General features: G+C 33.8%; 14 protein-coding genes across 14 annotated transcripts; 8 read left to right on the forward strand and 6 right to left on the reverse strand.

Moving 5' to 3' along the window:
• Positions 1-196: 196 nt before the first annotated feature.
• Positions 197-2,473, forward strand: BX664DRAFT_337611 (uncharacterized protein). The gene is made up of 2 exons (XM_051546268.1): positions 197-675; positions 758-2,473. The coding sequence occupies exons 1-2, from the start codon at positions 407-409 to the stop codon at positions 2,091-2,093; spliced, it is 1,605 nt and encodes a 534-aa protein (XP_051398131.1). The 5' UTR covers positions 197-406; the 3' UTR covers positions 2,094-2,473.
• A 315-nt stretch (positions 2,474-2,788) lies between these two features.
• BX664DRAFT_337613 (uncharacterized protein) lies at positions 2,789-3,488 on the forward strand. Its single transcript, XM_051546269.1, has 4 exons — positions 2,789-2,888; positions 3,008-3,092; positions 3,164-3,228; positions 3,312-3,488. The coding sequence occupies exons 1-4, from the start codon at positions 2,838-2,840 to the stop codon at positions 3,372-3,374; spliced, it is 264 nt and encodes an 87-aa protein (XP_051398132.1). The 5' UTR covers positions 2,789-2,837; the 3' UTR covers positions 3,375-3,488.
• Positions 3,489-4,258: 770 nt separating this feature from the next.
• Positions 4,259-6,414, forward strand: BX664DRAFT_266717 (uncharacterized protein; the record flags this gene model as incomplete). Its single annotated transcript, XM_051540917.1, has 8 exons — positions 4,259-4,430; positions 4,620-4,854; positions 5,001-5,083; positions 5,147-5,283; positions 5,443-5,481; positions 5,570-5,697; positions 5,760-5,996; positions 6,102-6,414. The coding sequence occupies 8 exons, from the start codon at positions 4,259-4,261 to the stop codon at positions 6,412-6,414; spliced, it is 1,344 nt and encodes a 447-aa protein (XP_051398133.1).
• Positions 6,415-6,950: 536 nt separating this feature from the next.
• Positions 6,951-7,946, reverse strand: BX664DRAFT_380092 (uncharacterized protein). Its single transcript, XM_051548879.1, has 3 exons — positions 7,710-7,946; positions 7,349-7,650; positions 6,951-7,281 (listed from the first exon to the last, which is right to left on the reverse strand). The coding sequence occupies exons 1-3, from the start codon at positions 7,926-7,928 to the stop codon at positions 7,083-7,085; spliced, it is 720 nt and encodes a 239-aa protein (XP_051398134.1). The 5' UTR covers positions 7,929-7,946; the 3' UTR covers positions 6,951-7,082.
• A 1,547-nt stretch (positions 7,947-9,493) lies between these two features.
• Positions 9,494-12,021, forward strand: BX664DRAFT_266051 (uncharacterized protein; the record flags this gene model as incomplete). Its single annotated transcript, XM_051540881.1, has 8 exons — positions 9,494-10,223; positions 10,300-10,380; positions 10,463-10,593; positions 10,671-10,849; positions 11,075-11,352; positions 11,467-11,616; positions 11,691-11,838; positions 11,898-12,021. 8 exons carry the CDS (start codon positions 9,494-9,496, stop codon positions 12,019-12,021), a joined length of 1,821 nt encoding a protein of 606 aa, XP_051398135.1.
• A 789-nt stretch (positions 12,022-12,810) lies between these two features.
• BX664DRAFT_337618 (ribosomal protein L23/L15e core domain-containing protein) lies at positions 12,811-13,770 on the forward strand. The gene is made up of 3 exons (XM_051546270.1): positions 12,811-12,883; positions 13,180-13,519; positions 13,600-13,770. Exons 1-3 carry the CDS (start codon positions 12,871-12,873, stop codon positions 13,682-13,684), a joined length of 438 nt encoding a protein of 145 aa, XP_051398136.1. The 5' UTR covers positions 12,811-12,870; the 3' UTR covers positions 13,685-13,770.
• Positions 13,771-14,090: 320 nt separating this feature from the next.
• Positions 14,091-14,653, reverse strand: BX664DRAFT_351505 (50S ribosomal protein L30e-like protein; the record flags this gene model as incomplete). Its single annotated transcript, XM_051547659.1, has 3 exons — positions 14,091-14,107; positions 14,177-14,424; positions 14,484-14,653. The coding sequence occupies 3 exons, from the start codon at positions 14,651-14,653 to the stop codon at positions 14,091-14,093; spliced, it is 435 nt and encodes a 144-aa protein (XP_051398137.1).
• Positions 14,654-15,221: 568 nt separating this feature from the next.
• BX664DRAFT_337622 (uncharacterized protein) lies at positions 15,222-15,778 on the reverse strand. Its single transcript, XM_051546271.1, has one exon. It carries the CDS (start codon positions 15,761-15,763, stop codon positions 15,275-15,277), a length of 489 nt encoding a protein of 162 aa, XP_051398138.1. The 5' UTR covers positions 15,764-15,778; the 3' UTR covers positions 15,222-15,274.
• A 264-nt stretch (positions 15,779-16,042) lies between these two features.
• Positions 16,043-16,831, forward strand: BX664DRAFT_337626 (uncharacterized protein). Its single transcript, XM_051546272.1, has 4 exons — positions 16,043-16,149; positions 16,220-16,342; positions 16,407-16,567; positions 16,649-16,831. The coding sequence occupies exons 1-4, from the start codon at positions 16,105-16,107 to the stop codon at positions 16,680-16,682; spliced, it is 363 nt and encodes a 120-aa protein (XP_051398139.1). The 5' UTR covers positions 16,043-16,104; the 3' UTR covers positions 16,683-16,831.
• Positions 16,832-17,140: 309 nt separating this feature from the next.
• On the forward strand, positions 17,141-19,590 carry BX664DRAFT_360560 (uncharacterized protein). The gene is made up of 2 exons (XM_051548168.1): positions 17,141-18,317; positions 18,402-19,590. Exons 1-2 carry the CDS (start codon positions 17,273-17,275, stop codon positions 19,457-19,459), a joined length of 2,103 nt encoding a protein of 700 aa, XP_051398140.1. The 5' UTR covers positions 17,141-17,272; the 3' UTR covers positions 19,460-19,590.
• A 221-nt stretch (positions 19,591-19,811) lies between these two features.
• Positions 19,812-22,068, reverse strand: BX664DRAFT_171383 (uncharacterized protein). The gene is made up of 2 exons (XM_051539991.1): positions 21,453-22,068; positions 19,812-21,390 (listed from the first exon to the last, which is right to left on the reverse strand). Exons 1-2 carry the CDS (start codon positions 21,959-21,961, stop codon positions 20,076-20,078), a joined length of 1,824 nt encoding a protein of 607 aa, XP_051398141.1. The 5' UTR covers positions 21,962-22,068; the 3' UTR covers positions 19,812-20,075.
• A 953-nt stretch (positions 22,069-23,021) lies between these two features.
• BX664DRAFT_266691 (uncharacterized protein) lies at positions 23,022-24,866 on the forward strand (the record flags this gene model as incomplete). Its single annotated transcript, XM_051540915.1, has 8 exons — positions 23,022-23,092; positions 23,161-23,229; positions 23,301-23,396; positions 23,476-23,489; positions 23,571-24,346; positions 24,426-24,470; positions 24,546-24,608; positions 24,669-24,866. The coding sequence occupies 8 exons, from the start codon at positions 23,022-23,024 to the stop codon at positions 24,864-24,866; spliced, it is 1,332 nt and encodes a 443-aa protein (XP_051398142.1).
• Positions 24,867-24,891: 25 nt separating this feature from the next.
• BX664DRAFT_337636 (uncharacterized protein) lies at positions 24,892-25,731 on the reverse strand. The gene has a single exon (XM_051546273.1). It carries the CDS (start codon positions 25,431-25,433, stop codon positions 25,206-25,208), a length of 228 nt encoding a protein of 75 aa, XP_051398143.1. The 5' UTR covers positions 25,434-25,731; the 3' UTR covers positions 24,892-25,205.
• Positions 25,686-27,242, reverse strand: BX664DRAFT_266086 (magnesium transporter NIPA-domain-containing protein; the record flags this gene model as incomplete). Its single annotated transcript, XM_051540884.1, has 4 exons — positions 25,686-26,578; positions 26,649-26,812; positions 26,903-26,993; positions 27,137-27,242. The coding sequence occupies 4 exons, from the start codon at positions 27,240-27,242 to the stop codon at positions 25,686-25,688; spliced, it is 1,254 nt and encodes a 417-aa protein (XP_051398144.1).
• Between the last annotated feature and the right edge of the window lie 298 nt (positions 27,243-27,540).

Raw genomic sequence — 27,540 nt, forward strand, 5'->3', positions numbered from 1 at the left:
TTTTTTTTTTTTTTAATTTGAATTGGTAAGTGAGTACAAAATAAGGTATTTGCATAGATTGCGTAAATTTTTATACATTCAGATATGAAAGGAAAATCCATCCAATTGCCTTTTTTGGATAATTGTCCTTCATTCACTTCATTATTTTTTTCAACTCCTCTTTCTTTCGCATTTTGACTCTTCCTTCCCCCCCCCTTTTTTTTTTTTCTTCGTTCTCCTCTTTTCTTCTTCTTTTTTCTTTTCACTTCGAAAAAAAAAAGAGTTTATTTTCTGTCTTATAAACAGTTTTGTTTTTTTTGATATATATATATATATATATATTAAATATCTCCTTCTTCTTCTTCTTCTTTCTCATTGGTTTCGTGAAACCACCACGATATCACCGATAGTCTTATCTTCATATACAATGTCAAAATTACCCAAACCTCCTTTTGAAAGTAACTCTACACGAAAACGCAATGTACAACCTTCAGCATCAAAATCTACTACTAGTTCTATTTTTTCAACTACTGAACAGAATGACGACCCAAGAATAGGTGATCGTGTATTAGTGGAGGGAAGACAACTTTATGGTACTTTACGTTTTCTTGGTCCTACTGAATTCAAGACTGGAACTTGGGCTGGTATAGAACTAGATAATATTGGTACTGGTAAAAATGATGGATCTGTTCAAGGGTAATAAAATAAAAAAAAATCAAATCAAAAAACAAAAGAAAAAAAAATCGACTGATATTTTTTAATATATTTTATTTTATAGTATTTATTATTTTACTTGTGCTCCCAATACTGGTATTTTTGTCCTCTCTTCCAAGATAGTCTTAGTTAGTCGAAATTCACACAATATCAATAAAAAGAATTATCGAATCAAATCATCATCATCATCACCAATATCACCATCATCAGCACCTATATTACCTTCTCATTCATCTACTCTACGAAAACAACATATCAACATCAAAAATAGTCAACGCACGGTCTTTGGTAGTACTGTCACACCATCCTTTTCACTAGAGGAATACGAGCACGTGGGCCAAGACTATCAACAGCAACAACTTCAGATGCAATCAACGTCATCATCACGTATTCTACAAAATCAACAAAAGGAACAGCAACACGATGTCGATGACAAGAATCGATTACTGATGGAACAAAAACAAAAAGAAATTATCGATTATCAAGTCAATTTAGGACGGGAACAACACAGAGTATATGAATTACGAAAAGAACGTGAACATTTGTTACAACAGATACAACAAAAGGATCAACAATTATATCAACAAAATGAAATCACTCAAAAATGGCATCAAGCTCAAGATCAAATAAAACAATTGGAAGAAGATAACCATCAAAAAAATACGACAATAGAACGACTTGTCCATGAACTGGAGCAAACTCGACAATCACAACAACAAGAAACATCAAAACTTTTGGAACAACAAAGTCAATTGATTCAAGAATTACAGAGGGAACGATTTCAGCATGATAATGTCAAATCGAATATGAAACACGTGGAACAAGCATGTCAAAGTCTAATGGATCCTTTTGATGTACGACCTGGATTATCACTTGTGGATCAATTATTAGAAACACAACGTCAAATGAAAGATATTTTGGAAAAAGTGCGGCAAGATACGGATCAAAAACAGAAACAGCAACGCGAGATCAATACATTGCATAGGGATGTGGCTAATTTGGAATCTTTGATCGAAACCAAGTTATTTAAGGAAGCAGATTTAATGGAAACTTTGGAATTGGAACGACAATATAATCAACAATTACAAGATGAACTTAAACAAGTTAAACAACTACGACGACGCAAAGGAGGTAAAACCGGAAAAATGAATACAAGCAAAAAACATCATGCTTTATCGGATAGTAGTATGACATTGGGATCGATCGATCCGAGGTGGACTATTGGCAGTAACGAAACAATGACAACTTACTCTTCTTCCCTATCTGATGACGACGATTTACCTTCCTATTGTGAAATCTGTGAAACTGTAGGTCATGATCTGATGTCGTGCTTACACGTTGTTATGAATGATTCCGCTGACAAAATCAAGTTCTCTGTTACTTCCCACATGGTAAGTTAGGATATAATAATGGACCCTTTATTGACTATATAACTCATTTATTTAATTTTTTTTTTCAATAGAATTCTACTCCTATTCTTCAACATAATATACTCCCTTCTTTATGATAGATAGATGCTGTCATCGGATCATCCTTTCTTATATTATCCATCTTTTTGTATTTAGATTTATCTCCTTATTTTGTTACATAGTTTTCTTCTCCCCTTATTCCTTTTTACCTACATTTTACATTTTTATCATACATTCTATTTTATTTTTCATTGTTCTCTATTTTATTTTAACTTAGTCTTATACCTTCTTTTTTTTTTTAACTTAAACTTTCTCATTGTGTCATTAGTATCAAAACTATAAATAAAAAAAAACCTCTCATACTATTATTCTTATCTTCCTCTTTTGGCTTTACATTTTTTTGAACCTCTCCCCATATGGCACTGAAGCGGATGTTGTAAGATGAGATATTATTCCTATCTGAAAAGATGATCTTTTCCATATTTTACAATCTGATGCTATAGAAAACGTAAATCGTATCAAAAAAAAAAAAAAAAAAGATTGATCATCATTGAGTTGATATGTTCTCCGGTTGATTATTATGACCAAATGTGTGTATTCATATAGGCGAACCAGGATGGAAAATGCGGTGTCTGAATTCGAGAACTGGGGATGTCTAGATTTTTTTTTTGTTTTCATACCTTTTTTTTTTTTTTCTCGTTCTCTCTTTTCTTTTACAGCATATTATATACACTAATGTCTACCACTGACAAGAGTATTGCTAGTGAGGAACTTCTCTCAAATAAGGTAATTAAATAAATGTGACGAACAACTATGATATTTTTTTTTTCAAAACTGGAGGGAAAGACCATGTCTCTTTATTAGAAAGATTTTCGCGCTTATCATCTTCTTTTATGTATATATAGTGGGACCGTGTCATTTCAAACTTTGTTGTCAAAACTGGTCTTGGTTTAAGTGTTGGTATTGTAGCCTCAGCATTATTATTCAAAAGTAAGTTTTTATTTCATTAAAAAATTTTTGTAGACTAACATTTTTAATAACTTTTCATTATTGTTTTATAGAACGCACTTGGCCTATTGCTATCTCTACTGGATGGGGATTCGGTGTTGCTTATGCTGATGCTCAGGTAAATATATATATATAAATAAGAATGTTTTTTTTTTTTTTTGATACAAGTTCTAACTTGAAAAATTTTATTTTATATTATAGCGTATCTTCCATCCTTATCACGTTCCCGGTGTTGAATTCAAGAAGGAAAAGCCAGTAGTTTAGATTTGATGCCTTTGTTTTGGTATACATGTATAGTTCTTCTTTTTTAGTTTTGTTATAGTCTTTTCACATATCTTTATTATTATCTCCATTAAAGTAAAAGCATTGCCAAACATATTTCAATTACCTGTGACGTCGAAAATTTGTCTCTCCTTTTCAAAATATACAGCTGCAATTTCACTTTTTTTTTCTCTCTGTCTCTCTCTCTCTCTGTCTCTCATTCACTTTTATACTGTCTTTCTTATTTTTCCTGCCGTGGACATTTGTCTTCCTATTCGGATTCAGACCTTCTTATCAATTTATTTACTTTTGTACTTGTCTTGTATTCATTAGAAGTTAGAAGAACTTGACCTTTAACCATCCTTTTCTGTCTTCGCCTCCTTTTTTTTTTTTTTTTTTCTCAAGACACGACAATGCAAAAGGATCTCAGCCCTTCACAACAGCAGCAATTACAGCAGCAACATTTCCAACAACAACAAAGACTGGCGGCATTATATGCCATGCAACAACAACAACAGCAAGGTCGTATTGCACCTCAATCTTATGGACAACTTCCACCTGGAACTATGTACTCAAATCCTGCTGCCATGATGCCTAATGATCCTACAAGGCTGAATCAAGGTTACCGTCCACCTAATCAACAACAACTACAACAATTACAGCAACAGCCTCAACAAGGTGTGTATATTCGACCTCCTAATATGATGCAGGGTGCTGTTAGTGGTATATCAGCAGCTCCTAATGGTCTTAATCCCAAATTCGCTTCGCCAGCTCTCCAGCAACAACACCTACACCTTCAACAACAACAACAACAACCGCAACCACAACCACAACAACCACAGCAACAAGCGCAACAGCAGCAACAATTACAACAACAACAACAACAAATGCAACAGCACCATCATCAAATACAGCAACAACAACAACAGCTACAACAACAACAACAACTACAACAACAACAACAACACCAGCAACAACAGCAACAACAGCAGCAACAACAGCAACGGCAGCACCAACAGACCCATCAACAAGCTACTCCTCCACCGCAACTTTCTGGACGTTCAATGATGGTGCCTACAGCTGCAACACCTGCCATTGGCATTCGTGGCAGTCATATTACCATGGGTGGTACTAATGGTGTAGATGGTCAAACAGCTGTTCCTGTTCCTCCAAGTAATACGATTCCCTTGAATATCCCACCTATCGAAGCAACTATGGCCGAAACACCAGCACAAAAGGAAAATCTAGCTCAGTATCAACAACGCGACAAGGCATATCAAGATATTCTGAACACTCAACATAAACGACATTTACAATTGGCACAAGAGAAGAAACGTGATATTGAAGTTAGTACTATGGAAAGACGTACTCGTATTCAAGGTCCTAATGGTGTTATAGCTACATTTGGTCCTGGCTATCAAGGTTTTGGTAACGGTACCACTGGTATACAAAGCAAGATTATCTATCCTCGTGATAAAAAACGGTTACGAAGGACACCTTTATTGAAATTGTAAGTGAATAGTCCTTTTTTTTTTTTTTTTTTTTTGAAAATTTGATCATTGATATCCCTCTCTCCTCACATTATAATCTATATAGCTCTGTAAACGATATGAAGGAACAATCAAATAGAGAAGACAACTTGGTACCAATACGACTAGAATTTGAATCTGATGGATACAAACTACGGGATACCTTTACTTGGAATTTGAATGGTAATGATTTCTCTAGAAGAACTCAAAAGAATATAAACAGCTTACTTTTTTTTTTTTTATTAGAACAATTAGTGACACCTGAACAATTTGCAGAAGTGATGTGTGAAGATTTACGATTGCCCCCAGGATCATTTATACCTCTAATTTCAAGAGCGATTCGAGATCAAGTACAAGATTATTATCTACATGCTGCAAGTATGGTGACGAATGAGCAATCGGATGCTGAAGATGATTCAAAGATATCACATCAACAACAAAACTCTTCTTCAACCAATACGCCTATCAAGACAGAGCATTCTATGATTGATTCTCCTCATCCTACCAGCCATCGAGATGATGATGACAATGATGACAAAAAGAAATCAAAAGAGACCGCGGAATTGCGAATGCTAATCAAAGTATGATTATAATATATGGATGGAGAAAATACAGATAAGTTTACTAACCGTTATTTTTTTTTTTTTTTTTTTTTTTGAAAATCATTAGCTTGATATTACAGTTGGACACAAGGCATTGATCGATCAATTTGAATGGGATATCAGTTGTCCACAAAATTCACCGGAAGAATTTGCAGAAGTATTATCTAGTGATCTTGGATTAGGTGGAGAATTCAAGTAAGACCACGATTATATACTATGAGAAAGAATGATCTAATGATTTTATTTATATATGATAGAACGGCAATTGCACATTCTATTCGGGAACAAGTCCATGTGTATACCAAATCATTATTACTAGTGGGTCATGAATTTGATGGACCTGTTGTGGATGATGACCTCAAGCATAGTTTCTTACCATTATTGAAAGGTGTTATACGTGAAGCGGATGCTGTGGAGAAATTCTCGCCTTCAATATTAGAATTGACAGATGCAGAACTTCAAAAGAATGAAAAAGATCGATTACGTGAAGCAAGGTAAAAAAAAAAAAAAAAAAAAAAAAAAAAAAAAAAAAAAAAAAAAAAAAAAAAAAAAAAAAAAAAGTTTGTCATATGTATTGATAAATGCTTATTTCTATTTAGACGAAAACGACGACAAACAAGAGGAAGGCGAGGAATCATTTTACCGGATCGCGAACCACTGAAAACAAACCGTACAACACATGAAACTCAACCAGAACAAGAATTAACGGATGAACAATTTTTTGCCAATATGAATGGAAATGCCATGGTGAATGGAGGAAGAGGAAATACACCTATTCAAGAAGCCATGCATTCGCAACGTCGTAGTGCTTTACGTGCAAGAGCCAATATTGCTGCTGAAGCTGCTGGATATCTACCTGGAAATCAAACACCTCCTCAATCATCACCCATTTATTCAAATTCAACCCATTAGTAGTATCCATAGTATTCTATGATCTCTCCCTCTCTCTCTCTCTCTCTCTGTGTGTGTGTGTGTGTGTATATGATAGTGTTACTTTTTTTTTTTATCCCCATTCGGTTTTAGTTATTTTGTTTTTATCATGATTTGCTCTATTCTTTACGTTCTTACCTTTTTACTTTGTGCTTTTTTATTGATCTCTTATATATCCTCTCTTTCAACATAAAAATATATACATATATTCTTACTACATCTTATTTATGACTTGTCTTTTCTACCTCTCTCTCTCTTTTTATATCTATATATATATATATATATATTATGTAAATGTATGTGTGTGAAATCACAGATGATAGTGAGTAACCAGTTGAAATCTAATGGAATGCATAACAAAATACGACGAATACTTGTAAATTGCAAGATAACAATGATCAATGATTTTTTATTTTGTGTCAATGGATGAGATGATAATAGTAATAATAATAATAAAAAAAAAAGTAATAGTATATACAATAATAACATTGATGATGACAAAATAAAATGACGAGAGTATAAGAAGAAGAAGAAAAAAAAAAGTAATAACAGGGGAATGATAATAATAATAATAATGAATGGATGATGCTGTTAAATGTATAAGATAAAGTGATAGTTTTGTCTAATTTGATGCTAACTAATAATAAAAACTAATCTAATAAACTTTGGACCATGGATTCACATTCCTTCTGGCTAAGATATTCCGAGTTTTGAATGGCATTGGAAATCAAGATGGTATCCTTACAACTGTTGCTATTCACCCAAACACGACCATTCATTCCCACTGCAAGTTCAAAAGGAAAATGATCACCTAAAAGAGTAAGAATGGGTGTAGTTGGATTCAATAACCTAAACAAAAATAAAGAAATAGAGTTAATGATAATTTGTAGGGTTCTCTATTGATCCTCTCTCTCACCTTCTACATAAACCTAATGAGCACTTGAAGACAAATCCACCTTTCAATTCACCAAAACCATCGGCCCTGGAGGTAGTAGGATTAATACATTCTAATTCAGGTTCCATATCAGGATTAGCCAAACTGACACGACAATACACAAGACTGTTCACTGCTAAGTTGGGTTTATTTCTTTTGGTAGCACCTTCGAAAGCTAAAACAGGTAAGATGGCTGGTCGTGCTGTTCCAATATCCACACGATAGTATTCACCAAGACGAGCTACCACTGTTCCCAATACTGATTCTCCAGTGGCTGCAATATACTAATAAAATAGAAAAAAAAATAAGCTATACAAACTAAATAAAAATAATATTCACTTACTCTTTTTTGATTGCTTTCAATCCACCAACGATTCCCATTGTTACGTAAGATTCCAGCTTTATTGGCCACTATTTGATCACTGTCTTGTCGTAAACCTGGACCAAGTATAAGAGTACTGTTGTCATTCTCGTCTTCTTTTTGATCTTTTGAAATAATATCTCCAGGAATCACGATGCGTAGTTCCGATTGACCATCTTCTTGTTCGTCGATAGATGGCATGATAAGTTGATAGATAAAGAGAAAGAAGCAAGAAAAAAAAAACAAAGAGAGAAAAAAAAAATTCCCCTTTAGCTTTTTTTTTTTTTTTTTTTAAAGTGCGGACTGCCTTTTTCCATTTATGGGTTGGCATTTTTCTTTTTTTTTTTTTCAACTTCTTTTTATCATTATTTTTTTATGAACTTGATCTTTTAATGGAAGTAGACTCCAATCAGTTGAGCAATATCGCAGCATTCCCTGTTGTACCCAATTGGTATTCTAGCTACGCTGCATCTTCTACCAACGAATATTATGTATACGCGTCTAGAAATCTCATAGTTGTTCTCTTCCTGCATTCTCTGGATTATCGGTCTACCTTTACTGGATCCTTAGAAAAGATTAACGCCATTGATACCTATTCTCACTTTTGTTATGTTGCTGGTGAGGATCCTGTTGTACGTGTTTGGAATATACTTGATGGATCTTTACTTACCTGCCTCCAAGCTCACAAAGTAAAATCGATCTGTTTTTTTTTTTATGTACATTGTACTCATTATTACATTCCTTCTTAGGTAGAGGTGACAGCTATCAAATGTTTTCGCGAAGGAACTATTGTTATATCTGGTAAGATTATAATAAAATTGTCCATTTATTTTCCAATTCTTCTTTAACCTTTTTTTTTTTTTATTATTTCTTTTGCATAGGAGACAAATCTGGTGGGATTATCGTACAAGAAGCATTTGGATCCAAGTGTCAATTTACCACACCAGTCAAATCAGAAATCACTGCTATGGAACATGTCATTTATGATGATACGGATTATATTGCCATAGGGTAAAAAAAAAAAAAAAAAAAGTATATAAATATATATATCATGCATTGATCGTATTATTGTGCTTTGTACTAATTTGTATTACTTTTTTTTTTTTCTTCTGAAAGGTATAATAATGGGATGATTGTGACTTACTCTATCGATAATAATCTTGAACTAAAGGAGCAATCACAATTATTACTTGGAACCGATTCAGTCAATGCGCTTTCTTGGCAAATCATCAATGATTCCCAAACCTCAAATTCTTGGCCATTATTAGCATCCAGTGGCAAACGATCAAAAGAAATATCAATATGGAATACTAAAGATTCAAGTCTCAACAATACAATCAGATTACCAAAAGCTGATCTTCATATTAGCAAAGTGCAGAAAAATACCAATTGGATTCAAATTGTTTGGTCAAAGATGGCTCCTAATGAACTTTATGTTTCATCCTTTGGGTAAGTGATATTAACCTCATCAACAGATGTATTGATTTACCATTATCTTTTATTTATTCACCTAGAGGACAAATTTTACGATATGATATCTACAAGGGCAAATTGAAAGAACCTCGTTTTGGAGATGGTCATACCCGAATTCTTTTTAATATGTGTTACGCTGGTACGTCTTATATGATTAGCACTTCTCTGGACAAACAAGTAAGTTGAAGAAAAATAATAAAAAAAAAAGATTTGATCTCATCCTATTTTTTTTTTTTAATTTTTTATGTTATGTATAGATCATCAAATGGAATCTTAGTACAGGCAAGTCTATCATGACTATCAAGACACAATCAGGTTTTCCTTATAGTTTGGATATTTCACATTTGAATCCTGTACAAGCTGTTATTGGATATGGGGATAGTGCCATTAAGGTATGGAAGTACAAGCAAGTTCACGGTTCTGGAAAAAAGGGAAAACAGCAACAACCAAACTTTTACGAATCAACTACCTTTTGGCAAGGTCTACGAGGACAGATTGAACGAACAATTTGTCATCCTACTCTAGATGGTCAAGTTGCTTTCTCTACTCAATATGGGCATGTAGGTATTTATGATATCTACAACAGCAAATGTGATATTTTTAGACAACATCATTCTGGAAGCAATGGCGGTCCTTCTTTGGCATGGGCTGGGGATCTTTCTGCTGTACTAAAGATGAACAAGAATTACGATGATGATGATGACCAGAATACAACAATGATCGATACTCTAATTACTTGTAGCAGCGATGGCAGCAATACAGGACTCTACTTACGGGATGTCAATCATCGATCTCGGACTCCTATTGACTTGGATCAAGTACTCGAAAACATCAACCCTGATTGGTATACTTTGTTGAAAACGAAAAACACGATCCGATCATTTGTGTCTGTGAATCCTTCCTTTCAATATATGGCACTGGGAAATGGTGACGGATCTTTGGAAATTTACAGCTTGAAGACTTTAAAACTTATTTATGTATCGAACTATCAACGAAGCATCATTACTGCTCTTCATTGGAAAGGTAATTGACTGAAAAGAGGATTCGTCTCCAAAATGAACTGGGTAATAAATCAAAAAACTTTTAATAGATCTACAAGATTATTCACTTCTTGCGTCTGGATGTCAAGCTGGTATTATTGCTATTCATCACATCAAACAAGATATCAATATTGATCCCAGTTGTAATACTCAACATGAAAAGAAATAAATAAAAAAAAAACAATGGATGATTCATTAACTGCTTTTTTTTTTTATTATTAGCCATTCCAATCATAGAGACTTCAACTTACCATCATCAACGGGAACATACAAAAACAATCACTGATTTGAAGTGGAGTCATCATACGGATCAAGTACTTTTAGCATCGAGTTCATTGGATAATCTGGTTTTTGTAAGTAAAACAAAAAGAAACGAAAAAGGTACATTTTCATTTATTTCCAAACTATGATTTTATTTCATTTCTTCAAGGTCTGGTCTTTGGAACCTGAATTCAAGGTGATTGGCTGTTTTGATCAACATCGTGGTCGTGTCTTTTCAATTTGCTGGCAATATTTGGAACCTGATATCTTGTTTTCTGGTGGTGAAGATAAATTTGTTTATATGTGGAATTGGAATGGTCATCCTCTGAATAGAGATACTACAAGTAAGTCCAAAATAGAAATCAATATTTATGAAATGATTTTAATGATGATTATTTTAGACAAATATGTACCTTTACTTTTGAAGGAAAAGAAAAAAATACAACGACAAACTCAAGCTGCAGAAAATAGAAAGAAACAAAGTCAAACTGCCACCACCAGTATAACCATATCAAACTCTACGCATTCAATAAAAGAAAAACCAGCAAAGAAACGGAAACTCAATACAACAAGAGTTACGGAAACTCTCTTTGAAGCAACCAGGAATGCAATCGAAACCGAGGATCTACATCAGCTTCAACGCCAATGTTACTTAACAGCAGTAACTCTACATTACCCTGATCAAGACCCAATGATTACTATTAATGAAATCAAGAATCGATGTGATACGGTGGATGATTATATCAGCAAGTATATTTCTCTGGAAAATCTGGATGAGAAAAGTGAATCGCCTCATTTAAGTCTCTTACTTGGCAACAAGAATGATGTACGAACTCTTATTGGAATTGAACGTATGTTGGATTAGAATGAGGATAATATGGGATCCATGTATTCACCTTTTTTTTTTTTTTCTGTTTAATCTATAGTTGATCATTTCGTAGAGGATAACGAAACAATAGAACAAGAACATCATGGTATGAAATTTGGCAGTGATGTGATGGGATCAGATGTGAAGTTGGCATTGAATATCATGCGTAGTCAATACTTTATCCTTGAATCTTACCTCCATGCTGGAAATGGAATGATGCTTACTGACTGGATTGCATTGGCGCTAAGTCCAATAGGCAAGTAAAAAGGATAATAATAATAATAATACAGTCATCTTACACTTCCTCTTCTTTTTTATTAGCTGGAAAGGAAACTTGGCTTAAATTGATGGAAGAACAGGCAAACAAATTGGCAGAGGGCGGGTATCACCATTTGGCTGCGACTTGCTTTCTTGCATGTTCAAAGGTATATGAAGCTATCAATGTTTACCGGCGGGCATCCATGTATAAGTAAAGTGATTATTTAAGAAAAGATGAAATCAAATTGATATATATATATATTTTTATAGAGAAGCTATTGCGATGTTGAAAGTTCGTCTTCCAATAGATGATCCATTATTACCAACTCTATTATCTGAATGGGCTCAGCAACTACAATCAAAGGGCAATGAGGAATTGGCAGCATTATGGTAATCATTATTCCTACACTGAACTTTCATTGATTTTTACTTATATAATTATCATACTTTTTTATAGTTACATCCAATCTCAATTACCTGGATCTGTATTAAATGCTGCTCACTTATTAGGACGACGTGCAACAGAATCAAGTCTTTTTTGGTCTGCGTGTTTGTCTTTAATAATCAAGGATGATTCATTTGAAGTGTTGCTTAAACGATGGTTAGATGTAGTGGCATGCCGACAAGGGAAGGATCATCATCATCATCAACAACAGGAACAACAATCAAAAGAAGAACTGCTGGCACCATCAAACGATATACTCAACATACCTTAGAATCTCCTTTATGTTGCTCATCATCTTCCGGTTCTCCTCCACTCCTTTTAGAATATTTTCTTGTAGTTTACATATGATACCTTGCTGATAAGAGCAATCACTTTATTTACACATACTATAATAAAACCAAAATGAATTTCTTTGAAGAAACATATATGATATTGATCGATGGATGCTTAGGATTGATGAAATAGTGTCAGGGATAAGCTCAAATTTGTAAAGAGAATAATGGTACAAATACATTGATTTCTCATTGTAGACGAGCTCTACTAATTTGATACTATAATGATATAACAAAAAAAAAAAAAAAAGCACTGATGACAAGGATGTGACTAAAGTATGCACAGCATGAAAAGGATAGACAGGAAAAAAAAAAAAAAAAAAAAAGCACACAACCCAAAAAAGGGCAATCATGGCCGGCATCGGGAAGTGAAATTAGATACATCTCACCGGGTTGCATTGGAGATGGACATCAAAAGATTTCCAAAGGCGAAACCTTGAACTGTCTTCTCTCCATTATTGACGACATGGCACCAAAGGGTAAAAAAAGAACAAACAAAAAAAAAAAAAAAAAAGAAAGGGATTCAGAATAGAAACAACATGATATTCGATGGATGAATGGACAAATTATAAATGGATGAATAAATGAATGGATGGATGGATGGATACACCAAAAAAAAAGGAAACAGCACGAATGAAAAAAAGAAAAAAAAACGAATGGATGATAGATGAATGGGGTCTTTTTTTTTTTTTATTAATGGAAGAGAGAGAGAAAAGACGACATGGCATTTAAATGATAACTCATTAGACTTTTTTTTTTTTTTTTTTTTGAATAGCTTCTACCACCAAAGCTCAAGCTGCCAAGAAGGCTGCCCTTAAGGGTGTCCACGGTAAGACTGTGCGCAAGATCCGTACCTCTACTCGTTTCAACATTCCCAAGACTTTGAAGTTGGCTCGTACTCCCAAGTACACCCGCAAGTCTGTGCCTCATTTGCCTCGCATGGATCAATACCGCGTCATTCGTCAACCTTTGAACACCGAAACTTCTATGAAGAAGATTGAAGACCACAATACTTTGACCTTCATTGTCGACGTTAAGGCTAACAAGAACCAAATCAAGCTTGCTGTCAAGAAGCTCTATGATGTCGAAGCTCTCAAGATCAACACTTTGATCAGGTAAAAAAAAAAAAATGCAATCGATAACTATAGTTTATCACTCTTTCATATTTATTGATGCATCATCTTTTTTTTTTTAGACCCGATGGTACCAAGAAGGCTTACGTTCGTTTGACCGCTGATGTCGATGCTTTGGATATTGCTAACCGTATTGGTTTCATCTAAATGGTTGATAGATAGATAGTTACTTTTTTTTTTTATCCACCAAAATAAAAGAAATACAAAAACTAGGCTTGTTGTTAATACTTTGATCTGTGTATTATTGATGTAATTCTTTTTTTTTTTTTGTTGGGTCTCTTGTTCTTTCTGTATAAAAAAAAATATATCATATATTCAAAAAAAAAAAAAAAGATGTAGTTCGCATGAATCAACACGACCATTGATAACCATGTGTATCTATTAGCATCCTTATCAAATCATCACTTCATATACCATCAGCACACACAGAAAAAGAAAAGATAAGAATGACCTCCCCACAGACCAGAATAAAGACATAATTGTATGAAAGAGAAAAAAAAAAGCAGTACGATTCCATGTTTATTAATATAATTTAAAAACTAAGGATATGTGTTTATTGAGTCTTGAAGTCTATATATAAAAAGAAAAAATAAGATTAGTATTAAAAAAAAGGCTTAAATATTTTGATAATCAACTTACAGTCCAACAAAATGTTCATGGCTTCGGATTCTTCTCCAAAGTCAGTGACAGCAACACAAGAGCAACCAACGACCTTACGGGCATTACCTTCACGGTCAATCTTGCAGAGACCAGCCCATTCACCAAGCTTCTTGGCATCAGAGACCTTGATCAAACTGATGTTGTGTTCAGCGCACAAAGCTTCGACCAACTTGAGGTATTCACCTTCAGTGCAAGATTCAACGAGAACAGCCAAGTGAGCTTGACGTCTATTATTCAATATAATGTTAGTATAATAAACATTTTTTTTCTCATTGCCATTATTTACCTGTCCAAAGCCTTAACGGCTTCCTTCAAACCACGGGCAAGACCATCGTGGACCAAGGCACGACGCAAAACTTCTTGAAGGGCTTCTTCAACGGACATTTGACCCTTGGGAGCTTCGGCAGCAACTTCGACTTCTTGGGTTTCCATGATGACTTCTTCTTCGGCAGACATGCTAATAAACAAACAAATATAACAAAAAAGATTTGATGAGTCCAATGATGTCCGTATATAGAAACCTATCCTCTAACGAATATATAAAAAAAAAATGCAAATCCATCCATCCATCCATCCATCCATCCATCTATAGTAGATCTATTATCGATTCAGATAGTCTATAAACAGTATAGATGATTCTTTGATGATGATTTCATTTTGATTCGTTCGAGATAGTGGTTGGTTATTTTTATGTGTACATTACTTTGCGAATTTAAGAGAAAAGAGAAAGAATCTCTAAACTGATGTGCGCTTCAAGTCTATTTTGCTCTCCCCGCAAGCTCGACTGTTCCTATTTCAATTCCCGCTATATATATATGACAATCATCAAACTTAAAAAAAAAAAGATGCATAATAAACAGGATAGAGACAAGTAAAATTATAGTTAACATTTTCAATGATCAATTTATTACGTTATCATCATCAATATGATTATTAAAAAAAAAAGATCAGTAGATAGATAAATAAAGATTTTTCAATCACTATGATATTACAGTCATCTTTATTCATATTTCAAAAATTCATAACTATTCTAAACTATAGCCAAAAAAAAAAAAAAGAAATAGGTAATAAAACTAATTAATAGGAAGGACGTGATTGTTGTATTTTCATTGTTTCAGGATTGTAGTAATAGAATGAACCATTAGATGACATAATCATTTGCCATGGTCGAGGAAGAGGTTGTACACTGGCGAATATCATTTCGATTTGTTCTGTTTGTTCATACTTTTGTCGTTTCGTTCTATGATGTGAAGTTTTCTTCTTCTTGTACCACTTTTGTTGCTCCTTTTTTTGCATGATTAAACTATTTTGTTTGTTTATTAGAGACTGTTGTTGATCCCTTTGAATTTGATCCCTTTTCTTTTGTTTGGAAGGAGAGATTGATATATGACTTTGTTGTTGGAAAGTTGTCAATCGTTTCTGTTTTTTGTCTGTCAAAGTCTTGCTTGTGATTCTGATATTTATAGGTTGGTTTTTTACTAGGTTTTTTGGTTTGAAGGAGTGTTCATTGGGGTCTTGAAATGACTTTATTCTTGATTGACATTTAGAATAACAAGTTGAAGGCATGTTAAAAGAATGATAAGTTCAAAAAAAAAAAAAAAAGAAAAAAAAAAAAGGTAAATAAAAAAAAATTTACCTGACTAAAATAAGTTTGTTTATTACTTTTCATTGTTTTTAACTAGAAGCCAGCGAATTTTATCATGCATACAAAAAAAGACAGACAGCTCTCAAAATATCACTCGCCCTGCAGATACAAAAATCACATGCAACGCGGTGTTCAAATCCTCGCTTTGAAATCACATTATAAAAAAGATAGATTTACTTTATTCTTTTAATCCATCTTCTTTTTTCTCTAAAAACTTCCCAGGCCACTAGAATTCAATTATTCCCCCTTCATCTAAAACAGAATGACTAGCCAAGTTGCCCAAGTTGCAGGATATAATCTCAACAAAGTAAACCATCGTGTTAAACTATTAAACTAGTATATTTATTTTTATTTTTTTTTTATATTTATTTGTATAGACTACTTCTTTAACTCTATCTGTACAAGATGCTATTACCCATGCAACTAATTCTGGTACTGCCTTGGAAAATATGTTGGAACTTTTAGAACCCAAACAAATAGTTAATAACGAGATTGTCAATGTAAGTAAAAAAAAAAAAAAAAAAAAAAAAAAAAGGAAAGATATTTATATATATATATATATAGGACTCATATCAAGAATGTCTACAACTCAAGGATTATCTCTCTGAACAATTGTGGAGTGATACAGAAGCTGATGGTGTGGTTGAAGTTCAAAATGCACTTGATATTGTTACTCGAGCCATTGTTAGTTATGAAATGATGAAGGATGCTGCAGAAGGCGATTGGTAAGTCAAATAAAAATAGAAAAAAAACGTGTACAATTAATGATTCACTTTCTTTGTTTTATATAATATTAATAAATATAGGGAACTGGTGGATGTTTGCATTCCAAGTTTATAGTTATATGATCATATTCCCCCCCCTCTCTTTCTCTTATATATCTATGCATTTTTATTTCAATAAATGAATATATATCGAAAAAACGGCTTTCCTGCATGGTTTTAGATTCTTTGTCTTCTACTGCTTACAAATATTATTTCTTTTTAAACATTGACGTCAGATCAAAAGATAAAAAAAAAAAGAAAGGATTCTCCCGGGAAAAATATATTTACGGTTATGATTTCGGGATCATTATTATTTTTGATGTCTGATATCGTTTTTTTTTTTTTTTGTTCCTGACCCAACTTAAAAAAACTCTTGAATGTAATCTGATGTGCTTTTTGTACATTTCCAAAAATCTACACTTCAATCTCAGATTTCCTCTTTTCAAATCAATCGCCCGGTGACGTTCAAAGTTTTTTTTTTTTCTTTTTATTGGGCGACGCACGTTTTTTATGTTTCTTTTTTTTTTTTTTTTTAATTCTTCCCTTTTGTTTTTTTTCTTTGGATTTCTTTTTTATTCTTATTTTGAACATCCAACTTGTTTTATTTGAGGCACAATTAGAGTCTCTATTATTGCTACTACTTGATTGTTTACTCCATATCCAACCATGGTGAACAACCATATTCAACAAGAGCAACAAACATCAACGGACTCTTCACGTCAAGGTGATCTATCTTCTCCTATGCGACTCCAACAAGAACAAAGTAACTTATCTTTACCCAATTCCACCATACAATCACCTATTTCTCAACAACAACAACAACAACAACAACAACAACAACAACAACAACAACAACAACAGCAACAACAACAGCAGCAACAACAGCAGCAACAACAGCAACAACAAAAACAACAAAGTGAAGAACGTCAGTCTTCAGCATCTGAACCACAATCAATACAGTCAGCATCATCATCAGAACAACCTCAATCAACCCAACAAGATCCTACAACTAGTTCTGGTTTAGGACAAACAGAGTGTAATATTGTATCACCTACTTTAGCGGATATTCTCAGTAACGATCGGATACTTCGGTTTTATCAATGTGTTAAAGAAATCAGATTACAACAGTCACCTCAACAAACAAGTTCCATGTTTTTTGCACTATGTCATGCTCTAGGTGATTCAGTATCATTTCTCAAGGTACCTAATATGAATAAGATTATGTTTCGCCAAGAAGAACAGATTTTTGCTGTCAATGTCACCGGTACTTCTACACAAACCTTTGATGAAGTTCAGCAACCACCTCAAAGTGTACCGATCGATTCTGTATTAACACAAGCACCTTCGACTTCTTCATCTTCTACCTATGCTCCTCATATGACTACAGCTGATACTCTGACAACACCATCAACGGATATCTCGGCATCCTCATATCATCATCCACAGAATAACAACCACGCGACAGCAAACACGTTAGCAGCAGCAGCAGCAGCAGCAGCCAATTTCTTCTCAGTATCTGATCAATCACAACATTTATTACAAGCGGCATTATCTTCGGTCGGAACTCATGGGACTGGTGCCCAAGCCGTACACAACGCCGTGGCTCCTTCAGCAACAACAACACCACCTGGTGGACAGATCAAAAAGAGAGGAAATGCGGATAAACGACCAAAGAAACCAAGTCCAAGAGATAAGGAGTATGCGATTAGACGTAAGTTAATAAATAAAAAAAAAAAAAGAACTGTTTCAAGAATCTATCCTCATGTCTCTTTTTTTTTTTTTTTTTTTTTTTTAGGAAATGATGTCATTCAAGATTTACTAAAAGTCTCAGAGGCCGATTTATTTCATCAAGCAAATACTGTGGATGGTGATGTCAAGTTGATTATCCAAGGTCAAGAAAGAAACACCAAACTCGGATTATTATCTCCTCTTCATCGATTTGCCACTTTTGCCAATCTCGCTGCTCATTATGATAGTGATTTTGCTCCAAAGAATGCTGGAGTTTATTACAACTATGAATATTTTCAACTTTACTTAGCATATCGTGATCTAGAAATTGAACGAACTATACAACAACAACAACAACAACAACAACAACAACAACAATCAGATCAATCGGATCAACATCACACGGATAAAATACATCAATCATCGTCATCTCCTGAACCAGCAAGTGGGACACCTACAACGAATCCAACAGCTATGGCGATTTCCTCACCAGCAGCCGTCTCAAGACCCGTCATGATGCAATGTCGGGCAGATATTGAAAAGGTACTTGTGAACACGAATTGGGAAGCTATACGACGTCGTCTTACTATTGGTGAACGTATTTGTCAAGTGTGTGGTATCCTGGGACGTGGATTCTTACTTCTCAGCAAACAAGTTTCTGGACGAAAGCTTTTACATAATTTCAACACGGGTGAATGGGGTGACTTTTTACGAGAATTCCAGCGACCGGAAACACAACCTTTGTTACAAACATTGCAAACCAAATTCTCACCAGAACGTCTTTATCAACATCAACAACATCCGGCTTATTCCCAAACCATGTCTGCGTCTGCTGCCGCTGCCGCTGCCGCTGCTGCCATGAAAGTCCTGCCTCTATTATCTCAGCCTCAACAAGATCAAACAACTCCTTCTACCAGTACGACTATACGCCAGACACCTACTGTGATACCATATGCATCCAACTCCCCACCATCATCACCATCCTCCTTACCGCCATCCACACAAATAGATACAACTATCAAAGAAACAGATCCTACCTTGACAGAAGATCATCAATCAACCCCTACTGATGATGATATGTCGGATGAACAAGATCGTAAGAAACCAAAAGTGGAACAAGTATGATTTGGGAAATAATTAGTTAGTTATTATTTTAGTTTTTATCTAGTTTAGTATTTTTTTTTCACTTTCTTGATATATCCCCTCTACTGTTTATATTTTTTTTATTTTATTTTATTTTATGCAGCTTCCTGTACTATATGTTTTTTTTTTTTTTTTCTTTTACAAAAAAAAATAAAATAAAAAATCTAGTCATAGTAATCATTTCAATATACCATTGATGATGATGATCAAAAAAAAAAAAATGTACAAGCATATCTCTCTCACACCTAATAAAACCCACACATATGCACACATTAAAAAAAAAAATAGTCGTTGTAAGGTTACTTTTCCATTTATTGAAAGTCTACATGGATTAAAAAAAAAAAGAGGAGGGGGGGGGGGGTAAGTAAAAACAAACTATATATTTTGAACTAAAAATGACAATGAATAATAAGGATGATAAATAAATAAAAATATAGAAAAAAAAAACAAAAGGATATTATATATAAAAAAAAAAAAAGACAATGAGAAGGGAAAAAAGATATATAAACTAAAATTATGTATATAAATATCAAGAATGGGAGGGAAATCTATCATTGAATTTTTTTTTTTTTTTTTATATCACGAATAATAGAGGCATCTAAGACCAAACATCTTCTTGATAACGACCAATGTTGCGTAATGATTTAACATATTCCAAAGCTTTATCTTCAGATTTGTTGCCATATTCCATAGCCAAGTTGACAAAAGTTTGATTGACATCACGAGCCATGTTCTTTGCATCACCACACACATAGATATAAGCCCCTTTTTCCAATAATTGCCACATTGCTTGTCCATGTTCTTCCAAACGATGTTGAACGTATATCTTGTGATCTGTTTCGCGTGAAAAGGCTGTGATCAATTGTGATTCATCACCTAAGGTTTCAAACAATTCAGACCATTCATCAGAGTATAAAAAGTCTTGTTCAGGATGTCGACTACCAAAGAAGAGGACTGTAGGTCCTACTGATTTGCCTTCTTTCTTTTGTACAGCACGTTCACGGACAAAACCACGGAAAGGTGCTACACCCGTACCAGGTCCAACCATGATGATAGGAACACTCGTATTGCGAGGAAGTTTGAATTGAGATCGACGAACATGAATAGGTAATTTGCTTGCTTGACCATCAGCATTGAGGAAAGATTGACGAGGTCCAGCCAAATCATAAGTTGGTAAATCAGTTGGTTGTTGTTGACCTTGGATATGCATGCGATATAAAAAGTTGGTGTTGACACCGTATACAGTGCGGTCAGGAGTAGGTTCAGGTTGATAAGCAAGAGTGACACATGTGGCAGAAATAGTAGTAGGTTTTTCCTTGGCCGAGGATGAAATGGAATAATAACGAGGTTGAAGTCGAGAGATGGATTCCACAATAAGATCAAACGGTACAGTTGCAAAAAGACCAGATGTATTTTCATGATTATCAATCGTAGTGACCAATTCTAGTACTTGACCCAAATTGCGTACAGCTTCACCCACCTTCAATCGGTACTCATCCTTGTCCGTAGCTAATAACTTGAGAAATTCCTTTGAGGCTTCAGTAGGAGCATATTCTACCAATGGCATCAATGATTGACGAGAAACAGGAGCACAGATATCTAAATAATGACGGAAGATTGCCCGGTAAGTCGCAGGTACAGGGAAAGGATATTGCTTTGAAGCTGCAGGATCAATTGCTTTCACCATCACCACAGCATCCAGTTTATCAGTCAAACCCAAAACGGAAGCCAATCGTAATACTTCATCTTCATTATTGGTAGGCCACATAGCAACGTGATCACCTGTTTGGTAACTAAGGTTGGTGCCAGATATGTCGATATCGATATGTAGACAATGTCGATCAGACCCTTTGAATAATTCATAGGAGGTGATAGGAGCAATATAAGGACGTTTGGCATCGTAAATCACCTTTCTAAAATAATAATAATAAATCAGTACATAACATTTATAGTATATATATATATTCAAACTTACGATCCAGCCTTGACTTTAGGACCAATTTCACCAAAGTAAACATCATCCTTTTCATAAGATTGTAATTCTTCTACATTATAAGTAGCTTGTCTAGGACCAGATAGAGCATTCGTTTCATCTACACCAAGAGCTTCACAGAAGGCAGGCCACATGGATTCTTGCCAAGCCAAAAAATCTTCTTCCAAAGATCCATCATCATCACCTTCACCACGTTCTCCAATACGTTTAGCTCCAAGTTTCGTTAGTTTTTTATCCAAAATGCGAGCGACAGCATTATAATGTTCATATGTTTTATTGCCCAAACCAAAGAGAATATATCGCAAGGAGGGTAAACGATCTCCACCATCAGAGAATTGTGGTTCTTCATCCGTCACTAATTGTTCCCAAAAGTCAACAGCATTGTCAGTCGGTTCACCTTCACCATATGTAGCCATCACAAAGAAAACCAATGCATCTTCAGGTAAAGTATCTAAATAGGTGAGATCGTAAAGTTCAATATCTGCCGTCATACAATTGACACCATATTTTTGAGCACATTCCTTGGCAAGTCTTGAAGCATAATCTTCAGCAGTACCAGTTTGAGAACCATAGAAAATAACTAGTAGAAAAATAGTGAGAAATAGACTTTATCATCTTTATATGTGATAATACTTACCAACTTGTCGACCCTATAAATCCAAAATAGTAGAAAAAAAAAAGATGATATTTTGACATGTCAATCTTCTATAGTTTGTAAATCACATTCTCTTTTCCAATTTCCTTGTTAACATTATTTACCTGTTGTTGCATGACTTTGACAAAATTGCGTTCACGTTTGGGTGGTGGAGGGGTTGAAGGTTTAGCAGTTGCATCTTGTTTGGAGGTACCAAATAATTTGTCAGCCAGTTGACGTCTAGCGAACCAAGCAATCGTACCTAATCCAACAGTACCTAATAAAACCAAATCAAGTGTATCTATCACAGCAGGAGTAGTTTGAGCCATGATGTCTATTTTTTTTTAAAAAAAAAAAAAGGAAACAAAGAAAACGGAAAAAAACAAAAAAGAAAAATAATAAAAAAAAAAAAAAGAAAAAGAAAAATATTAGGCCCTCCTCACAGCAAAAAAAAAAAAAAAAAAAAATAATCTCAATGCGGAGATGTAAATGAAGAAACCAAAGTAAAATTTCATTCCTTGTTTCCATCGGCTGCCGATACACCCGAAAGAAAAGCTATTGGACAATTAAATCTATCATTTTTATATATATAACACGTGAATTTAGGAATTAGGATCATTTTCTCTCTTTTTCTTTTCTTTTTTTTCTTTCTTAATAATGTTATAATAGAAATATAAAATAATCTTTGTTTTCTTTGTTCTTATTGTTATATATGATTAAACATTTAACTTTTTGAAATAATCAAGAAAGATAATCAGGTCATATTATATATATGAACAAGGACGGCATTTAAATTTAATAGTAAGAAACTGAATGAATTGTGCAACGTTAACATTTGGGAAAAAAAAAGAACTAGGTGGACTCTTTTTTTGTTTTAATTTTTCTTCTTCTTCATCTGTTTCTATAAAATTCTTACTATGTGTGATCTATCAGACCCAAGAATTACTCAAGCTTATCAAGCCATTATTGAGGGTGAAGAAACTGATTGGTATGAACAAAAACCTTTGGTTATAAATTATATATAAAGAATATTCATCATATTTTCAAATATAATAGGTTGATATTAGGTTATAATGATACTCGAGAAGTCATATCTCTTTATTCGAAAGGTACCAATGGTTTAAAGTAAGTAGAAAATAATTGGTTCCTGAAAAAAAAATACCTAACCACGTTTTTTTTTTTTTATGCTTGTTCAGTGAATTCCGAAGTCAACTTCAAGAAGAAATTTTATTTGGTTTTGTACGTGTGGAAGATCGATTTATACTTATTTCTTATGTCCCAGATCAAGTCAGGTAATAAAAAATCAGAAGGGGCGTAGATGGCATGTTATTATTGGAAAAGTATAAATTAACTTGTATTTTTTTTTTTTAGTGGCGTACGAAGAGGTAATATATATATATTAAAAAAAAAAAAGGGATAAGAAGCTTATTTGTTTTCTTTCTTTTTTTTTTTTTTTTTTTCAAAAGCAAGAACATTGGTACATAGTCGATCCGTTGCTAGTTTATTCCAAGTCCATCATGCACAACTAACAGCATCATCATTAAATGATCTTAGTGATGCCAATATCCGTACGCGTTTGAAACTAGGTGAAAATCAAGTACCTAATCGATCTCGACCTCCTTCTTTATCGGAACGCAAACGATCATCTCTTCAAGCACGTCGAAAATCTCAACAACAACTTCAACCAGCTGATCGTCCCTCATTGCCATCTTCTCCCACAACTAGCTCCTATACTGCTGAACCTGATACGTTTGAAGAAGCTCAAGAAGAATTCAACACTCCGGATCTGGATACCAACCCCACTTCTTCTTCTGATGTCACTCCTACAACTGGTAGTCATGTGGAATCAGATAGTATTCATTATGATGATCACCTCGATGATCAACAACAACGACAATTTGGATCAGATGATGTATCTCAAAAACAAATTGTGGAAGATGATCATTTGAAACAACAACAAGAGGAGGAACAACGCCGTGCTGAAGCTGAAAAGAAACAACGACTTGCTGAACAACAACAACTTGCTGAACAACAACGTCTTGCAGAACAACAGCGTCTTGCAGAACAACAACGCATTGTAGAACAACAACGTGCTGCCGAAGAGGAGAAAAAACGACGTGAAAAGGAACTAGCAGAACAACGTGAATTGGAAGAGCAACAACGACAAGAAGCAGAAAGGCAAAGACAAGAAAAACAACGTCTCTTACAAAAACAGTTGCAACAAGCTGAAAAGTCAAAGGATGTAAGTTTCTATTGTGATGATGAAAAAAATAAAATAAGAATGTACTGGAAATTGATCACCTATATATATATATTTGTAGGTAATCATTCAAGGTTTTTCAAATATCCAACCAAGTGGCAGTCCGGTATGTATATTTTTTTTTTTTAAAAAAAAAAGTCTTATTCTATATCATTGATTGATTTTTGTTTTATATTATTAGTTTTGGCGTCGTCGCTTTTTTGCTATTCGTGGCAAGACCATGGCTATTTATCGTGATGAAACAGTAAGTGATGAATCATCAAAAATAATACGATCACTGATTTTTTTTTATTATTATTTATAGGCATTACAACCAATTATTATCATTGATTTGAATGCAATCAACAAACTTCGCTGGGCGGATATGGAAATAGATACCTTTGTACCAAATGCGTTTATGATCGAACTAAAGGATAACACTACTTATCAGATCTTCGCTGATCACCAACAAGATGCTAACACTATCTTCACTGCTCTTCAAACCGTACTTCGATCCAAATGATTCTTTTTATGCTTATGATTAATACCTTTTTTTTACCTTATATGTTTCTATTTATTCTTTATTTCTTACTTATTTATTTCAATCTATTTTTTTTTTTTTTGACTGTATATTATTCCAATAAATCATGTCTTTCTATTCATTCTATATAATTTGACTTTGCTATTTTTAGTTCCATCATTTTCTTCTACTCGTGCATCATCATTACTATTCTCTTTTAATTCACTAAATAAACTAGTTTTTCAATTCCCATTATTCCATATATAAATCAAAGTATACTTTTTTTTTTATTTCTTTTATTGAGAAAATAAGGTATAAACAATAATAAGAAAAAAAGTGATATTATACAAAGGCTTCTAAGAATAACAAAATACCCAAGAAAAAAAAAAAAGGAGAATATAATCTGTATATATACGTGTGTATGTGTGAGCGTGTGTGTGAAACAGAGCGGAAGTGACCAAAAAAAAAAAATGTAATAATAGTAATAATAATAATAATATAATAATAAAAAGACAGTGTATAACAAAGGGGGGGGGGGCTATTCATATCAATCATCATGATCCCATCCATCCATCAATCCATTTGTATCATCACCATCCGATTTCTTTAATCCATTTCTATAAGAGGATAAGGGGTCGATCTGATCTTGTACACGGTGTGAAGGTGTAGATCCTATTGATGGGTTTACAGATCGAATGCCGTTACTATTGTTGGTTGGAGGTGGATCCAATAAAAAAGGTTCTTGTTGTTCATCCGTTGATACATCTTGTGTCAATAAATCTACAAAAAAAAAAAAAGTTCAATCCATATATCATGAACCATTTATATTCTTTTTTTTTTCTTACCAGTTTTTTTGTTTTGTGAATTCTTAGAATGTATTTTATCCATATTGATGTTATCGGTATATTGTTGATGAGAGGCAGGTACCAATTCAATGCCATTGTAATCATCCATAGACTGTTTTGATCGACGAGAGAGAGTGAGCGATTTCCGAGAAGTAGAGGCATAACGACTAGCACCAGACAAGGGTTTTGGGAAGATATCAGCAGGACCAGGTTGATGCACACCATTTTGTTGAGGAAGCATATGATCATTTTCATCTAGATCATCTTCATCCGAGTTTAAATATTTCTCATTATCAAAGATGTGAAGTAAACTATTTCGTCGATTGCCGTGGATATTTCCATTCATATGAATCGTATTGTCACCGCCACTATCGAGACTAGATTCATCATCACCTAAAGGTTGATGGTGTTGAGGTTGACTACGAGAATGATGAAGAAGTGCGACACCAGAACAAATAATCAAGAAACCAAAGACACAAGTAGTAACATCTGTACCAGAAGCTTCGAAACCACGATAAAAAACGGTAGCACTGACGATAGTGAGAGTGGTGAAGATGACATAATAAGTTGGAGTAACTAGAGCTGTATTGAAAATATTCAATGCCTTGTTGAGATAAATGATTTCCACCATCAAAGTTACGATTGTTAGTGCCAGCACTAGATACACAAACCAGTCGTCGAATTGATTTTCTACAGCTAGAGAATGTACAATCGTCCCACCAATGCCTTGAGTAAATACAACAGATAATGATCCAATCAATGAACACACCGTAATATACACCAACATGTTTTTACTACCCCATCTAGGACCACAATAAAACACAAGGAAAAGTGATATCCCAACTGCAAACACAGAATAAGTCATAAATCCTAAAAAAAAAAAAAAAAAAAAAAGATTTAATTATTATTATCATTATTAGTATTCTATATTATTCCTTACCAGATGACAACATCAAAGTTCGAAAAGTTGCAATAGAATTATCAGCAGCACCTTCTTCAGGGGCATGCAATACAATGATGATTGCACCGAAAACACATTGAACACAACCAATGATACCTTGAAAAGTCAAACCTTCTTTCAAAAAGATAGAGGATAATACAGCACTATTTAAAAAAAAAAAAAAGAAAAACAAAAAAAAAAAAAAGAATTCAATAAAATTCATTTCATCTCTCCATATACTTTTTTTTCTTTACCTAATGACCACTGAGAGAGCACCAAGAGGAGTGACCAAAATAGCAGGAGCAAAAGCATAAGCAACAAAATTACATGCTTCACCAACAACCACTATTGAAAATAATAATAAGGAATTAATAAAACATTTCAACATATTTCAACATGATCCATCCCAATCCATTATATAAATAAATAAATAAAAAAACAAATAAAAAATCAAATCTTTTTGGATAGATGAAAAAAAAAAGACTTACTTAAACCCATCCCTAACCACCATAAGGCAGATTTCAGATAACCATAACCTTCACCGGCAGCACTTCCTATAAAAAGAAGGTAAAAAATAAACGAGTTTAAATTCATTCTATATATATATAAATTGAAATTTTACCCGACCGTGCGTTCGAATCCAAAAGACCTTTCTTCTTGAATACAAAACTACTACCAATAAATACACCTATATATATAATATAAGGGAGAAATTTCAGTAAGAATAAGTTTAAAAGCTAATATCAATCATATATATCCCCACTCTTACCTCCCTTCCTTTCTTCCCCCTCTTATTCTCCTTTTTGTCAAAATATATACATATATCAACACCACCACCACCACACACACACATACACACACACACATATATATATAAGATAGTGACCAAAAA

This window comes from Halteromyces radiatus (assembly GCF_025201355.1).
Source record: "Halteromyces radiatus strain CBS 162.75 chromosome Unknown BX664scaffold_6, whole genome shotgun sequence".
Taxonomy (NCBI): Eukaryota; Fungi; Mucoromycota; class Mucoromycetes; order Mucorales; family Cunninghamellaceae; genus Halteromyces; species Halteromyces radiatus.